The following is a 17,612-nucleotide window of genomic DNA, read 5'->3' as shown; positions in this document are numbered from 1 at the left end:
TTGGGCGACACACAGTTGTGCAGGGCACTACAGCAGGGGGAGTCCGCTGGTAGTGCTGTGTGCTTGACCTCCCACACTCTTTCTCATACGTGCCGAGTGCTAAGCAGAGAGCAAGTGTGTACCATTTTTAAAGTCTTTGGTATGACCCGGCCGGGGTTTGAACTCAAGACCTCCCGGTTACAAAGCGAGCACTACCAATTGAGCTATTGCACCGGTTTTTAAGGAAGGATTAAGATTAAATTTCCACTTTCCAGGAACCGCCTGCGGTGGACCCCGCCCGTAAGGACGTTCTGAAGAAGGAGGCGCAGGCGTGGCTGCAGCAGCAGCTGTACAAGGCGGCGCGGGACGTCGGCTGCCAGCGAGCGCCGGGACAGGACTACCAGGCAGACACCGCACCTGAGATGGTTGAATTCGTGGAGCACACCTACCAGGTGTTCTACACAGGCATGGACAGGCAGCTGGTCATAGAGGATCAGCTCAGACAGGTGAGACAGGTGTTACAGGTGTTCTACTCCAGGTGAGACAGGTGTTCTACTCCAGGTGAGACAGGAGAGACAGGTGTCACAGGTGTTACACAGGTACCAGGTGTTCCACACAGGCATGGACAGGCAGCTGGTCATAGAGGATCAGCTCAGACAGGTGAGACAGGTGATACAGGTGTTACACAGGTACCAGGTGTTCTACACAGGCATGGACAGGCAGCTGGTCATAGAGGATCAGCTCAGACAGGTGAGACAGGTGTTACAGGTGTTCTACTCCAGGTGAGACAGGTGTTCTACTCCAGGTGAGACAGGTGTCACAGGTGTTACACAGGTACCAGGTGTTCCACACAGGCATGGACAGGCAGATGGTCATAGAGGATCAGCTAAGACAGGTGATACAGGTGTTACACAGGTACCAGGTGTTCTACACAGGCATGGACAGGCAGCTGGTCATAGAGGATCAGCTCAGACAGGTGAGACAGGTGTTACACACCTACCAGGTGAAGGGGCTTCCATAAACTCCTAATGACTGTAAACAGAATTGTTCAAAGTTTAACATATTATGACATCCAAGTGCAACGATGTAAATGAAAAACTACGTAATTTGTTCATACATGTTTCAAAAAGCACAGAGATCCTGTAGTTAGATCCTGTAGATAGAGAAATAGCACACAAATGTAACAATTGCTTCTTCTATTCTTGTACCCAAGTTAACTCAAATCTAACTTAGTGCATTTGGCCCGTGTAGGGTGTGAATACGCAATAAAGTTCATTGTCATTGTAATTCTTACCAAAGACTGGTTTTTGTAGTCTTGAATTTTTCTTTTTCTCTGGACTGATTGTGTAGTTTTCACAGTGCCCATGTTCCTTACAGAACGAGGAAGAGCCAACATGGAAGAAAGAAAAACAGCCCGGCCGCCCCAACAACCGCCAGCAGCATGGGGATGTGAAACGACAAGGTGACTTACATCAGCCACTACGTTCCATTTTCCCTTTTCCCTGTACAGTCAAAATGCATAGTGATAGAATCTGAAGTAATTTTTACTCTGTGCAGAGCATAGGGGTGGCGCTCATCTCTATTTCTGTAGCCTAGGGCTGCACAGTAGTGCAAGCACTACAGCAGGGGGCTAGTCCACTGGTAGTGGTGTGTGTTTGACCTTCCCATACTCTTTCTCATAGATGCTGAGTGCTAAGCAGAGAAAGCAATATGTACCGTATTTAAAGTCTTTAGTATGACCGGGTACAAAGCGAGCACTTTACTGATTGAGCTATTGCACCAGTCATGAAGTAATGAGGGATGCTCCATTAATATTCATATGTACAATATCTGTTCAATTATTTTGAGGCATACATGTACTTGTACGTGTACATGTATATTAATGAACCGTTCGATTGATTGATTGATTGATTGATATTGCAGATGTACGACCTGTATGGCCACAAGGCCACGATAACTGCCCTATAGTTGTCACATTATTGTCATATATCTTAATATGTTATAGTATGTTGTCAGTTGAATTGTCTGTTTTAGTATGTATTTTGTATGTGGAGAGACAACTGGCAGAGGTGCAATTATGCACCTGTTTTGTCTCTCCTCCATGCTACTTGCTGTTGCATTGGAAGTCTAATAAATAAATAAATAAATAAAGATATATTGATCAATTGATTGACCCCCCACAGATCGTCACTCCACAGCGAGGTTACAGGGAGGTAAGCCCCCCCAGTCCTGGGGCCCGGCCAGCGACTCCCTCGGCAGACACGTCGTCGCCATCTTAAAGCGAGACCCAAGACGTCTCCAGGAGGTATTACTATATTGTTTTACTTATTATGTTTACCGAAGGAAAACATATTGTTTTTACTCAATTTCCTCTTCTCCAACCACTAACCTCTGACCTGGCCAATGACATGATTTGTTGATGTCTGTCACCATGGTGACTGGTGTTGGGTTACATAATGTTGCAATTTCATGGTCTGCTCTGCTCCTGTCACCATATACTAGTAGTACATGTATGTGAATATGTTTGAGTAAAAATTAACAGGGCAGACCATGTCTGAAGGTAAACATTATGCATTTCCTTTGCAAGTATTACTATTATAATAATATGACGATGACGATGGTTTTTATAAATTTAGTATATTACAAGCGTAAGTTGCCCTTTTATATCTACTAGTATTGCATAATCCTAAAAGTTGTAAATATCAGCACAATTCAGTTTTTACTGCAAGTCTGATGTGTTGTTTGTTCTTTTCAATAAACTAATCACTAGGTGTGCAGCCGGCTGCTCGGAAAGCAGCTGCCGGGAACCTTAAGGATGTATGTCTGGACAGATGTCTTAATGAAGGAGGAGAGGAGGAAGATCAAGGACCACTCCGTGTAAGGAGTCTTCAAGACAAAGATTCTGCGCTTAAGGAATTTGGCTTGTTTTTGTCCTGTTTTTTAACATTAGTTCATAACATGCTGGATTTTAATTACCGTTTATAGAAATCAGAAATAAGTGGAATAAATAGATAAAACAGTTTTCGATATACTGTTGTATTTCACTCAACTGGCATGTTGCAAGTGAAAAGAAAGGATATGAATAAAATCATCCTTTAGCTTAACACACCAGCTTTGCAGGCACGCGGCGCGGCGGCATCTAGCTCTATCACATCATCACCAACTACTAAGGACAACAATAGGTCTGACTCATCGTACCCTCAGAAATCAATTTGAATTTTTTACTTTTCCTCCGTAGGAATGTAGAGAAGATGCTACGTGAGCGGTTCGGACGAGGCATCGTGCAGGGTGTCCAGGCACTGAAGCTGAAGAGTGCCACCAGATCTCCTATCTCTGGACTGGTGGAAAATGCCGTCATAGAGGTACAGTAATGTTGTTAGCAATACTATTTTTATACTAGACCATACCATTGTACAGTTATTGGTAACCGTAGTTTTTTATACCTATGAAGTTCACAGTTTACATTATAACCTGTAAGACTGACTCATTTGATGCACAAACACATGGAGTGATACATGGACCTGTGCCATTTAATTTTGTTTACAAAATATTTAGAAATGATATTTAGAAATGATTTTTAGAAATGTGTCTACTGAGTCAGTCTACTGAGGAAGACCAGAGTGACTGGTCGAAAGCTCTAGGCCCAGGTGAGAGAACTGTTTTGTGTTGGACCAAAGGTTTTAACTCTAAACATGTACTAGTAACTACCAACACAGATGAACTTTCATGATAGAAACGTGCCTGTTGTTGCTGTGACACATATTCGTGCTTTAAGTGGGGCTTTCTGTATACACAAGGCATACAAAGTCATACATACCATCATACCTTGTACCATTACAAGTTGTTTATCAATATATTAAATGTGAGTGTTTGTTTGTTTGTTGTTTACAGATGTATGACCGGACTCCAGGCATGCAGGCGTACAGTCAGCCGGAGCAGTTGAAGGAGGCAGCTCGAGTCCTGAACATCTTGTACACGTACGATCGCAGCTATGAACCGTACCTCATCCACTGGCTCTTTCCACTACAGCTGGTGTACAGGGAGGGCTGTGACCAAGGTTTGTTTGTTTGTGTGTGTGTGTGTGTGTGTGTGTGTGTGTGTGTGTGTGAGTGTTGAACATCCTGTATACTTACGATCGCAGCTACGAACCCTACCTGATCCACTGGCTGTTTCCTCTACAGCTGGTTTATAGGGAGGGCTCTGATCAAGGTTTGTGTGTTTGTGTGTTTGTTTGTCTGTGTGTGTGTGTGTGTGTGTGTGTGTGTGTGTGTGTGTGTGTGTGTGTGTGTGCGAACATCTTGTACACGTACGATCGCAGCTATGAACCGTACCTGATCCACTGGCTCTTCCCTCTGCAGTTGGTGTATAGGGAGGGCTCTGATCAAGGTTTGCTTGTTTGTTTGTTTGTGTGAGTCCTGAATATCCTGTACATGTATGACCTCAGCTCCAAAATAAACTCCATGTACAAACACGCACGCACACACGCATGCACGTGCACACTCACAATCACACACACACACACACAGACACACCCATACATGTATACACACACATACACACACACAACACACACAGAGACTCATACATTAACTGTGTTGTAATGACTATTTTCCAGAGGAACACCCCTATGAGCTGGCCATGTACCTGAAGCTTCTGGTGGACTCCCGCTTCCCGAAGTGGCCGGAGGTTTTCGCCATCGCCGAGCGAGTGATGGACCGTCTGAAACAGGAGGACAGACACCTGCACAGACACCTGCTGGAGTGTTCTCTCAAGAACGTCTCCTTCGACCCCAAGGTGAGCACAGGTGTGCTGAAAGTGAGAGTGAGAGTACACCAGGTGTGCTGAAATTGAGAGTGCACCGGTTTAGCTTGCTATTAAAGTGTTTAACTTAACTATCCTCTTGTGGTGACACTAGGTACAGCTTCATTGTAGCCAGAAAATTTGCCTAGCTCATTTCAACAAGCACAATTATCAGTGGACCATAGATTAAATTCCAGTCCTAAGGACTGCAACCCTTAAGCTTTCCATCCATGTTGGATGAGAGACAACAGCTGGGACTCAAACTCCCAACCTCTAGAGATATCTTGGTCCAGGGCAGGCTCCTAACTACTTTTATATTGACTTAAATTTGCAACATGTTTGGACCTGTGTACTGCAGGTGCTGTAGTCAATATATTCATGTATAATTATTGATGTATTGATGATTGATCGCCTTGTGTTGTGCAGGATTCCCTGGTTCTGTAGCTGATATATTGATAAATTGATTGATTGATGTTGATAATTGTTTAAAGTTAAAACTTTTGGTCCAACACAAAAATTTTCTCACCTAGAGCTTTCGACCAGTCACTCTGGTCTTCCTCAGTAGACTGACCCAGTGTTGACGTCACACTTCAGAAGAAGCCATGTGACAAGCTTCACTGGGTCAGTCTACTGACAGAGGAAGACCAGAGTGACTGGTCGAAAGCTCTAGCTGAGAGATTTCTTTGTGTTGGATCAAAAGTTTTAACTTTAAACATGTAACTACCAACACAGATGAACTTTCATGATAGTATGTTGATAATTCAAAAAGCATTTACTCATTTACTCAAGCAACTGGATATGATTTTGAAAACGTCAGACGTTTTAGCTAGTGGATTTTCGTCAGTGACTGTAAAACGCTTTCGGACGAAAGCTAGTGGATACTAGCTGAAACGTCTAATGTTTTCAAAATCATATCCAGTTGCTTGTGTAACTGTTTTTTGGCGTATCGTATTACCTGGATGTCTAACCTTCATCGACGTATGTTGATAGTTGATATTTGCCATGTGTTGTTCAGGATTTCCTGGTACAGTTGATCCATAAGGAGAAGGAGCAGGCTCAGTCCGGTGGGAAGGGGGGGCAGAAACCCGTCCAGCCGTCACCCGAGCTGCTCGCTAACCCGCTCATCTTCGTACGCAAGTGGGTCGGAGAGGTCAGGGGTCGTTTCTTCTTTATTATGCAGCAAGTTTAAGCTGTAATTTCCAACACAACAAATTTTACTCACCCAAATTTTCGACTATACAACTCCAGTCTTTGTCAAGGAATGAGCAATCCACCGCTTCCCTGACGTCATGCAGATAACACACGTGACTCCGTGAGCAGTGGATCATAGGCTGCAGAAAGTCTGTGGCGCCCCCCCGTCTCTGTTGAGGGATGGTTGTAATGCCCTGATGTAGATGGCCTCTTTAATCCCTCGTGCAAAGAAGTCCGATTCTGAGTGCATTCCTCCTTATGTTTGCTCCAAAGCTTTGTTTCTCTTCCATGTGTGTTTTTTTTTTCTTCTTCGTTATTGCACAGCCCCATTTTCAACTGATCTCTAACCTGGTTACCAATCCTATTTTAGCTGCAGAGTTTCTTTTGTCCTCTCTCTCAATTTGCGGAGAAGACAAAAGAGACTCAGAAGCTAAAATAGGATTGGTAACCAGGCTACTTTATTTTATCCATCCCTTAGTCTAACTACTAGTATTTGACTGTTGGGACACCACAAATGATCTGACAACCAGTTTCTCCATCCTTCTTGGTTTTCTGTTCTTCTTTCCAAAATGTTTCACTTTGTGTCCTGGCAGTCCATTCCCTGATTATTATCCTCCCATCTTTTCCGTTACCTACCCCTCTTTCTTCCTCCCTGGACTGTTCCTTGCATGATAGTTTTGGTTTTGTTTGTACTTGTGTGTGTGTGTTTGTATGTGTGTGTGTGTGTGTTATAGTCTGTATTTGTGAGTGTGTGTATTGGATGCCAAGACTAGTCTGGGACCAGGCCCTCTAGGCGAGGTTTTGTGAGCATATGTTTGCATGTTGCAGGGCTTTGTGAGTGTACTGGATGCCCAGGCTAGTCTGGGACCAGGCCCTCTAGGCGAGGTTTTTGTGAGCATATGTTTGAATGTTGCAGGGCTTTGTGAGTGTACTGGATGCCCAGGCTGTGCTGTTAGTCTGGGATCAGGCCTTCATGACAGACTGGAAGCACAAAGTGTTGGAGGACTTCTGCCTGGTGATCCTGCTGCTCCTAAGGGACCTGCTGCTCCAGGCTACGGACTACCACACTATGAAAGGGGTAGGCTGAAATGGTTATGGTACATTCTATACATAAAGTGGACATTTAAATGGTTCAATCCATGACCAGACATTTTGTCCTTGGGATAAGCATTTTACACAACTTTCCTCACTCCACCCAGGTGTAAAATGGGTACCTGACTTTTTGGTTGGGGAGTTAAAAGGCAGTGGAAGGAGAGGGATGGGTTCCACCTTTCAATACCATGCCCTAGACACATTTGGATCAACAACTCACTGACCCTATGATCAGAAAAGGCTATGGGGCTGTGTTTACCTTTTATACAATGTACGAGCATACGTCAGACAGTGAAAACTACAGATTTAACCAAAAGCTCAGTCTGGTAGTTTAGGATTTTCTTGAATTTTCTGTTGTTTTCAGGTACTCCTCCTAGAGCCCTGTCGCCTGTACACAGCAGACATACAGCGGGGATGGATGCACCTTCAGCAGGGCGGGCTGCCTGCAGATCTCCCAACTCTCAACAGGAGGCGCCCCAGGTAAGGCTACAGGAACACTAAAGCAACAGCATGAAAGTTCATCTGAGTTGGTAAATTACATTATGAAAAACTTGAACTGTTCTCCAACTCAAAATTTGACTCACCACTTGGCTGACGTCACACGTGGGAAAAATCACGTGTCCACAGCATTTGGGTCAGATAGCTGAGGAAGACTGAGTGATTCAGTCGAAAATTTCTGGTGAGTCAAATTTTGAGTTGGAGAACAGTTAAAGCAAGTGTACGTACGTCTGCAGAATGTATGTACTACTGGGAGGGTAACTCTAGAAAAAAGTGCCAACCTAGATTTTTTTGGGGGGGTGGACCCCTGCAAGGGTCATAAATTTTTCAAGCTGATCGACTATGATCTGACACCTGAGTGATAAAAAGGTTTTCTAACATTGACATTGAAAATATAAGTGTCCTCATGCAAGTTTTACTTTGTTAAACTGTATTGTATATTTGTTAGATCACAAGTTGCATCACTAGAGAATGTCAAAGTCTAATAAAAAAAGAAGGAAAAGGAAAAGATAATCCCTACCTACCAAAAATTTGTCTTCACTTTATTTGCATATCAATCAATAGTTTGTGCTTATAAACCTGTATTTCTCCCCTGGTCTCTTATTGTCACTGACGAAAGCTAGTGGATACTAGCTGAAACGTTTAACCGTTTCCAAAATCATATCCAGTTGCTTGAGTAACTGCTTTTTGGTGTATCTTATTACCTGGATGTCTGACCTTCATCGACGTTTCATGATCATAATTCTTTAACTTCCCTTTCTCTCCACCCCCCCAGCACGGCCATACCTGCACAGTCCCCCCTCCGCACCAGGCCGGAACCCTCCCCCTCCCCCAGGTTTGACCTTGAGCCTGACGAGCTGGGGCCGGTCGGACTCAGGAACTTCAAGGTCAAGCTGATCCTGCTGAGACAACGGCCCGGGGACGGGGCGTCGGAAGGAGAGGTGAGAACTTCTTAAAGGAGACCTTTCAAGATGTCTGGGGCTGCCAAGTGTTTGTTTGTTTTTTTATTTAAGGAATCTCCAATAATTATTAGTGATAATACACCACTACTCTTCCTGGAGTTCTATTATACACAATGTCATTATAAAATACAAACATTACATTATTAACAAACAAACTACTATTTACATCCACTTCAACTACTTTCATAGTGAAAGACTTAGCCTGTACACGTAGCTTGCTTTTATGATAGCTTGCTTTTGTGATGAGTCTTTATATATATATACATGACATTGTATTATATTCTTCCAAGAGAAAAGTGTCCAGGCAGTTTTTTAATTTTGTTTGTTTGAAAAAATTCTTAGTAGCAAATTTGCAATTCTTGCAAATCCATGAGTGTCCTCATTGACAAGATCATCAATGTTAGGAAACCCATAAAACAGATTATCCGAAAGGCCCTGAACTGGGAGGATAGCCCCTTCCAAGGACACAGCATTGGGCTTGTCAGGTAAAGATAAAATCAACCCACAGGACAGAGACAAGTGGCGTACTGCCATCAAGCCCCAGAAGTATTGTGCAAGCACGTCTAACCCTTGGAAGACGGGGAACAACAGACGATAAACCGGACAGTGAGAGTGAGTGAGAGTGAGGAAATCAAACCCTGGACCTCTTGGTTCTGACCATTAGGCCATGCAATGCCACGTTTTGTAAATTTGCTTTGTTCCTGGAGAAAATTTTATTTTTTTTCTCTTCCCCCAGGAGGACTGGGTTGCTCATTTTGACCACAAGAATGTCCGTCTGACTGCTTCCGTCTACTTCGGCGACATCAAGCTGCGCTCCAAGTCCACCGTCACCGAACCCCGTCTTAAAGACAAGAAACAGAACCTGCAGTCCAACCTGGGCGAGTATGTGGACACCTACTCCATCGAGTTTAAGGAGGATCTGGTCTTCAACAACCTGGACCCTTCACAGTTCCACGGAGTGGACTTCGGGCCGGACAGTCAGCCGTACGCCATCGTCAGGGCTAGCTACAGGGGCAAGGGGGAGGACGACAAAGGTTCGTTTTCTTTCTCTACCTTGGTAGAAACAGAGTTTATACTTTAGTTCCCACACAAGTGGGGTCGTGTGGCATAACGGCAGAGTGCTTGACTCGGAATCAAGAAGTCCCGGGTTCGAGTCCTGACATGCCACCAATCTTGTGCCCTTGGGAAAGGCACATTACACGACTTTCCTCACTTAACTCAAGTGAAAATGAGTATTGTCCTGTCCATTTGTTTCTATGTGTGGGACACAATACCAGCAACAGCTGCATGTGTCCCAAGTGTATAATTGTATTGTTACAATTTCAATAAATCAAATCAAAATGTATCATACTGACCTTCCTCAAAATAAGTGATCTTATTCTCCTTGGTCATGTCACCATGCTGATAGTCCTAGATCTTTGACCTGGTTGTGTTGACAATGACCTTCATCTTGACCTCTTACTGCTGACCATCACCTGTTTCTGTTTCACCTTGACCATGACCGTGACCTTGACCTTTGTTCCAGCCTCGGTCCCCGTGAACCTGGGCTGGGTGAAGATCCCGGTGTACCGGCAGGAGCTATCCCAGGATGCTGCGGGGGAGGGGGGACCCCCCATGAGGGGCGCGCGGCCGCACTGGGACGTCATCGAGGGCGAACAGACCATCACAGTCGTCCCCGGCAACGTCCCCGAGACTGCCGTCGGCAAGGTGCCAAGGTCGTTCACTGATAAAGGTCAGGTCATGTTTCATTAGCCTCTTCCAGGCTCCGCGGATCGCTGGAAAAATAGTAGAAATGGGCCGAAATAAAGGGAATAGTATACCAGAGAAGATGCAGCCGGCCATAGAAGCTCCAATTTGCGACCCACGGAGCCTGTGCGGAGTCGCAAGCTTCTTTGAAGTTCACTAATCGCTATCTAATAGGTGCAAAGTGGTTAAGTACCCCTTTTATTGCTCTCCGACTCGTCCGTGACGGACCTGACACGAGCGGCCATGTGACAGGAAGTCTCAGAGGTCACGAAGTTTTGAAGTTATAACGGTCTTGTCTCGTCTTTTTCCTGACGCATTTTTTGCCCTCTGACTTGTACTGGCGAACTTTCCTGACGTTCTGTGGCCCTTTCCGTATTTTGGAGGTTATAACAATCATGACAATCCTCTATCGTAGTTTTCTGTGTTATTCTTTGTCCACAGGCGTACTTTTTGTGGCAGCTTTTTGTTCTACTTGTAAGATAAACAGTTATATAAACAGTCATCTGTCCTAACTCAAAGTTATCTGTGCGGATTTCTGTCTGCTGCCGATGGCAGTCCGGGAACGAGTTCGCCGTGTGGCGAAGGACACACCCGGCTGAGTTCCCGCTGGGCGCTGGCGGGTTTATGACTTGAATGATCTTCAGCGCTGATCAAGTTTCTTTTTACGAATAATAGGGGGATTAATTTTATATCGTTTGAAGCTTGCGACTCCGCACAGGCTCCGTGGGTCGCAAATTGGAGCTTCTATGGCCGGCTGGATCTTCTCTGGTATACTATCCCTTTATTTCGGCCCATTTGTACTATTTTTCCAGCGATCCGCGGAGCCTGGTAGAGGCTAATGTTTCATGACATCAGTAAAATTATTGAAATTTATGAAATCATTTCCTTTCTGTTAAACACATTACACCAATTTTCCTAGTTTAGCTTTTGTCTGCTCCCCCACGATCTGCTAAAAAGGCTGACACCCTAACTGTGCTTTGTTACAATGTTTTTTTAGCATTTTATTGAAATATGAAATTACATGTATATTGTTTTCCTTCTCCACGTGAAACCAATTTCCCCAACTCTGCTTTGTTTTTGTTTGTTTTTTTCTTAAATTTGTGCACACAATCAAAAAACCTTGTAGTCATTTACTAGTGGCATTGCATATACAAAATTAATGTACTTGTTAAGTCTATTTTTGAACATAGATAAGTGTTCATATTAAATGCAGAATACACCCCGGGCTGTACTGCTAGTTATCACACAGGCTGGAACTCCCATATCGAACGTTATCACAGCTCAAGCATGACAAAAATGCAGTTACGACATCCCCTAGGCAACAATAAATAATGACTGCTATTCCCCCCCAGATGTGGTGCGGGAGGGTTCCATGCTGTATGCGACCGTGTTCGACCCCAGCGCTGACCAGAAGGGGGAGGACAGCGATGCAGAGGAGGAAAGGTAACTCCATCTCACATTTTCATTTAGCTAGAAGTTAGTAGAACACAGGTCACAATCAATCTCACCTGCTTCTTAGTCTCCTTGAAATCTGATATGACCGAGAATTTGTCGCTTTATACATACAGTAACAGTACAGTAACTGTAAATTAAGTTCGTGGTAGCAAAAGTTTGTGGTCTGAGAAAAATGGTTGCCATGTTCGCAGAACTATACGTTCGCGGTGGCTACAGGTGCAAGTTTGCAGAGTCTGCGAGTTATTTTTTTAAGGTAATGGTAAGTTTGCTGGTTTGACAGAAGTGACCGCAAAAACCGCGAATGTAAATCTAAAGTACCACAAAGTACCACGATTTACAGTATTTACCAGATAGTCAAGGCAGACAAGGCTCAGGTAGTCTGTGCTCAAACTATGCTACATTGTAGCTAGAACACTGGTCCTAACCACTGTGGCATTGTGGTCCTGCTACATGTATAATTAACATTTGATACCTAATTTTGAAAAGAATCATTTCTATTAAGATAATGCCTTTACAAGGGCACTCTAACCCAATAAGTAAGGTATCTGGGAAATGTTGGGTTAGTGGTAAACATGAACATCATGACAGAAATTTTAGATTCTATGGTGTTTATTATTCATCTTTTATGATGCTGTACTCATCAAATTTTTCATTATTTCACCTATAGTATCGTTGATATTGATTATTATGTATACCAGGGACATCCCTTAGTTAGAGGGATCCCAGGCCCTACTAGGGTTTGGGTTGGCGTTAGGAAGAGCATCCAGCCGTAAAAATTCTGCTTCAAAAAAAGACTTGTACTTGGTGCAAGCACGTCTAACCCCCGGTTGGGGAAAAATGACGTTAAATTCGGTTTAAAAAAAAGGGACATGACAGTACGAGTGTTGCTTCTGCTTTTACAATGTCATGTATTTGAGGTTATGTAACGATGTGTATCATTTTAACGTTGCGTCCTTGGGAAGACTGCCGCCCACCCCACCTGTCCCCACACCTGTTCATGTTCTACCGCTGCTGGCAAGGTGAGGTCACCTGGGAACACCTGTTCCATGGTCAAGTTCACAAAACTCAATCTTGACAGTGACATACAATGTATATGACAGACATGACAGGTGACAATGACTGACACCATATACATACAGAACTAGAGGTCGGAAATCTCATGTCTTCGTCAGAGGTACATCGTTCTAGAGAAATTAACATGCGTATTCTTCAATCTTTTTAATAATCAATTTGGTCTAAAGAACAAAAGAATCTCTGTACTATTTTTATGGTACAGAACACCCTGAAACGGTTTGCCGCAGATTATACAGATGCGTCGTCACCAGTGTTAGCCCCCCCCCCCTACATTATTTGAGTTTGGACTGTTACTGGAAAAAAAAAACGTTCAAGAAATTCTTACTGTGTTGAAAGTGTCACGACAGTGCCGCAAAATATGGTAAGAGAAGATGTTATAAAGGAAAGAATCAGAACAGGGTGACTACTGGCTGCTGTTTTGTTAATTTGTCTTTATGACAAATAGAAGACTTGTGTTCTTTGTGTCCTAACATTTGTACTTCTACAGTTAGTTTCCAAATCTAGGCATCTCATGCCTAGGCATATTCCAAATCTAGGCATCTCATTTTTCGGCCCTTCGTGTTTTTACTGCGCGCTTGCCTTAAATTTAAGGTAATTAGATTTAAGGTCTCCAGTGGACGTCATCCATAGCAATTACTTGGTGTGGCCGTAGAAAATAACCTGACATATGTCCAACCTATCCTCCCCCTGCTGAAGTTATAGTACAATCCCTCAATGTAAGGTCATTTGATCCCATCCCATTAGGGGGTTCCCCAGCTATATCCAGCTGTCGGCTGTCTCCAAGCAGATGTAGGTGGGGGATTTCTAAACACAAAAGGTCCTATTACGGGGACATAATGACCTCCACGACTCTCATCTTTGAACTCAATCTTGGAGACCACCACAGTAACATGCCTACCAAATTTCATTAACTTCCATCCACACATACAAAAGTTATCCTGCTCACAAGAAAAATTAACAAAATGCCCCCTGTAGTCACAACGAAACCCCCCACGAAGCTCAGTAACGAACTTAACCTTGGTCCCGACAATAGTAAGCACCACACCAAGAATTATAATCAACATTTTACAAATACTTGAGTTATCTTGCTAACAAGCCACAAACACAAAAGGTGCACTAACGTGACGCACGGACCCCCCACGAAGCCGAAACTTGTACTTGACTTTGGCCTCAACAGCGGTAATCTGCCTGCAAAAAATCATGGACGTTGAATCATGCCTTCCAGAGTTATAACGCAAAATCCGCAGTTCCCCACACTCCGGCGAGACAATTTCATAGTCCTTCTGACGAAGACAATAAACAACTAGATAAATATAAGATCTCTTACAAAGTCTCAACTAGCTGGTTTTGTGATGACAGTTATCTGACAAAAAAAAGTAGCAGATACTGTTTGAAACTTCTGGCTAGACATTGTGTCCTTTCCTCACTCCACCCAGGTGTAAAATGGGTACCTGACTTCGGTCGGGGAGGTAAAAAGAGAGGGATGGGCTCTGCCTTCCAGTACTGTGCCCTAGACACAGTGGATCAACAACCCACTGCCCCTACGGCCTATAAAAGCCTACGGGACTACCTTTACCTTTACCCTTTGTCTTACATTTGTACCTTTGTTGATGGACACCCTGTGTTTAACAACCCACTGCCTCTACAGTCTGAAAAACTGAAAAATGCTCTGGGACTACCTTGACCCTTACCTTTTGTCTAACCTTCGTTGACTGACACCCTGTGTTTAACAACCCACTGCCTCTACAGCCTCAAAAAGGCTCTTGGACTACATGTACCTTTATCCTTTGTCTTACCTTTGTTGATGGACACCCTTTGTTTAATAACCCACTGCCCCTACAGCCTGAAATAGGCTCTGCGACTACCTTAGTTTACCTTTACCTTTTGTCTTACCTTTGTTGATGGACACCCTGTGTTTAACAACCCACTGGCACTGCCCCTACGGCCTATAAAAGCCTACGGGACTACCTTTACCTTTACCCTTTGTCTTACATTTGTACCTTTGCTGATGGACACCCTGTGTTTAACAACCCACTGCCTTAACAGCCTCAAAAGGCTCTTGCACTACATGTACCTTTATCTGCCTTTTGTCTATTCTTCGTTGACTGACACACTGTTGTACCCTTTATACAGAATGATTCACGTGCTCAGACAGCCACTGTTACGGCTGCGTAAGCCTGACAACGACATGACACGTGACAAGGACATGACACGTGACAGCAGGGTGACACTGACAGACCTGTGTGACAGTGACAAGTGGCTCCAGACAAGCGACCTGACAGAACAGCACGACAACAGGACAGAAACAGTACGGGTTCGGGGCGGCGGGAGGGTCACACTCGGGTTTTACAGGACAGAAGACAAGCTCTCCCTCCCCCGTTCCGATACAGGGCTCTAGCCAGCACCAGTTTTTCTGTCAATTTCAGGAACTTTGTGGCCTGTGATGGAAAAATTTTTAGACCATTATCCGTCAACCTTGATGGACAAAGTTGACAAAAATCTTGAGTAAAAGTATGAAAACATCCAAAGGACCACCAACAACTACTCTCAACCCTGTAATTTGCCTCACAATATGTTGGAATTGCATTTTTAAAGGGTTGAAAATCCAAAATTTGTTCCCAGACCTCCCACTAGATTGCGAGCACTCTTCACCCCGGTCCAATCATGAACCTGGGCTGACGGAAAAGATTTTGAGGTGGCTAGAGCCCTGCGACACGTATGACTTTACTGACAAACCTGACTGTGTTACTGACAAATAAGTGATACGAGTTTATCCCAAGTGACTGAAGTACATTTTTTGTATCTTTAGACATGACTTAACTGACACACCTGATTATGGTACTGACAAATAAATTGATACAAATTTAGCCCAAGGACTGAAAATTGTAGAAGAAGAGGATGAATTCTACTAGTACACAGATGAGCTCTTATTCAAAATTAATGTTTTCCATGTCACTTATTAATATCCCACAAACAACCATGTGCTATAGTACTATAATAACAAGTATGTTGAACGTGTTTCTACTTCGTGTTGTTAATAATTACAAGCATACCAGAGTTGGAGGAGACCCCACAAATAAGGTGACCATGATTTTATCTGATTTTTGTATAGCTTGAAAACTGTGCCAGGCACATTGCATGCATATAAGGTAGTGCTGTGTACCTAAACCCACATTTAGGTTCAGGTCCGGATTCAAGTCCAGAGGTTTAGGTTCAGTTCCGGACTTGTAAGTCCGGACCTAAACCCATGGCATATACAAAATTGCATGTTGGCAACCTTGCAATGTTGTCTGGGCAAAACTTTGGCCACATAACATGGAGGCCGACACTTGAAGATGCCCAATAGCAATGTTTTCTACATTTTGCAGCAAAGATTTTGCAATCTATGGAACTTCCGAAGGTTTTAGGTGGTTTGGAAAGAAAAGGGGTATGTGAAATGTTTTTTGGGGGGTTAATAAGTCCGGAGTCGGTTCTTGACTTTTAGATTTCTTTTGGACTTGAACCTAAACATTCTTACAAGTCTGGATCCAAGTCTAGTGAACCAATACATAGCACTAATGTAAGGTTTGTGATGAGGTTTTTCTAAATGTTCTGTTAGATGGTCACTGTACTTGTGCAGCAAATTCAAGTTCTACAACATAATACAGGGTATGAAACACATGTGGCAACGATTAGAGCGTTGGACTCGGAACTGAGAGGTCCCGGGTTCTGTACTCACCGTGGCCCGACGTTGTGCCCTTGGGAAAGGCACTTTATTACACGACTTCCCCACCATGTACAGTGGAGTGACGCCCACCGAGCCTCTTAGGCTAATCTGTCAAATGTGTACCAAAAACACACTACGGATTTGGTGCGCCGATGTGACAACATCTGCACATTGGCCACTGAGAGCCGTTAAGATTTTTTTAAAACACATTTTGGGGCATCTAACCCAGAAATTATGACCACAGCAAAGGTCCCTGTATTATAGTTGTCGAACTTGAATTTGAATTCTTGTTATTGATAACCCCAAGCATCCCAGAAGTGGAGGAAACCCCAAAAATAAGGTGACTTTTTTATTTGTACTGATCATTGTAATTTGTTTGTTTGAACCTTTGTTTGAAAAATTCTGTCTGAACTTGTACTTGAATTTGAACTTTCTGCATTGTGATTAACCACAAGCTTCCAAGTGGAGGAGTTGCCAGAAGACAGGTGAATATTCAAACCAAGACTTCGGAAAAATTTTGACTGCCTGTTTTCATTCGTTTAGGACATTAACCTTCCCCCTGCTACAATGTAGCTTACCCTGTAACCAATACAAGATTGGTGCCAAACAGCTACCTTAGCAGGCTGAAGGTTAATGGCCCTGTCCCTAGCACTGAAACTGTGGTGGTTGTTGACCTTCTACTTGCTGCCTAACCCTATAACCAAAATACAAGTTTGGTACCAAACGGCTGCCTTAGCAGGCTGAAGGTTAATGACCCTGTCCCTAGTGCTGAAACTGTGGTTATTATTAACCGTCCTCCTGCTACCTTACCCGGAAACCTATACAAATTTGTGCCAAATGGCTACCTTAACATGTATAAGATTACGGCCTGTTTTACATGCAGATTTATACTCTTTTCAACTCAAGAAATTATAAGAAATGTATTTGAAAAAAATAACTTTAGTAATAGTTAAGGTATTGAGTTATGGTTTGTGCCAAATGTATACAGTTACTGAAACCTTTTTTCCTTGAAAAGTGACTTACAATAAATGATACCCTAGCACTTGGTGATGTTGAATGTTGTTTTGCTGCCATCATTTTGAGATCTTAACTCAAGTGCCTCCTTCATC

The 17,612-nt window shown here is 43.5% G+C and overlaps 1 protein-coding gene and 1 long non-coding RNA gene across 8 annotated transcripts in view; both read left to right on the top strand.

The window, feature by feature from the left end:
• The window catches only part of LOC109482733, a 33,966-nt gene that overhangs the window by 3,301 nt on the left and 13,053 nt on the right, over positions 1-17,612 (top strand). For 4 of the 7 annotated variants that reach the window (XM_019785554.1, XM_019785557.1, XM_019785558.1 and 1 more), the window contains exons 3-16: positions 255-485; positions 1,357-1,441; positions 2,163-2,284; positions 2,750-2,856; positions 3,218-3,341; positions 3,871-4,036; positions 4,595-4,773; positions 5,795-5,929; positions 6,887-7,048; positions 7,427-7,542; positions 8,336-8,501; positions 9,259-9,556; positions 10,048-10,254; positions 11,621-11,711. In XM_019785554.1, the coding sequence (XP_019641113.1) occupies positions 255-485; positions 1,357-1,441; positions 2,163-2,284; positions 2,750-2,856; positions 3,218-3,341; positions 3,871-4,036; positions 4,595-4,773; positions 5,795-5,929; positions 6,887-7,048; positions 7,427-7,542; positions 8,336-8,501; positions 9,259-9,556; positions 10,048-10,254; positions 11,621-11,711 (2,189 nt within the window). Of the gene's footprint in view, positions 1-254; positions 486-874; positions 956-1,356; positions 1,442-2,162; positions 2,285-2,749; positions 2,857-3,217; positions 3,342-3,870; positions 4,037-4,594; positions 4,774-5,794; positions 5,930-6,886; positions 7,049-7,426; positions 7,543-8,335; positions 8,502-9,258; positions 9,557-10,047; positions 10,255-11,620; positions 11,712-17,612 lie in introns of those variants that run through there. The other 3 variants (XM_019785555.1, XM_019785559.1, XM_019785560.1) reach the window with 2 other exon arrangements.
• On the top strand, positions 12,640-16,843 carry LOC109482758. Its single transcript, XR_002140975.1, has 3 exons — positions 12,640-12,742; positions 15,846-15,878; positions 16,811-16,843. It is a non-coding gene; the product is annotated as an uncharacterized LOC109482758 (long non-coding RNA).

Source organism: Branchiostoma belcheri, unplaced genomic scaffold (genome assembly GCF_001625305.1).
Source record: "Branchiostoma belcheri isolate BF01 breed outbred unplaced genomic scaffold, Haploidv18h27 scaffold60, whole genome shotgun sequence".
NCBI lineage: Eukaryota > Metazoa > Chordata > Leptocardii > Amphioxiformes > Branchiostomatidae > Branchiostoma > Branchiostoma belcheri.
Note: the sequence above shows the minus strand (reverse complement) of the source record. Positions and strands in the feature narration are given on the sequence as shown.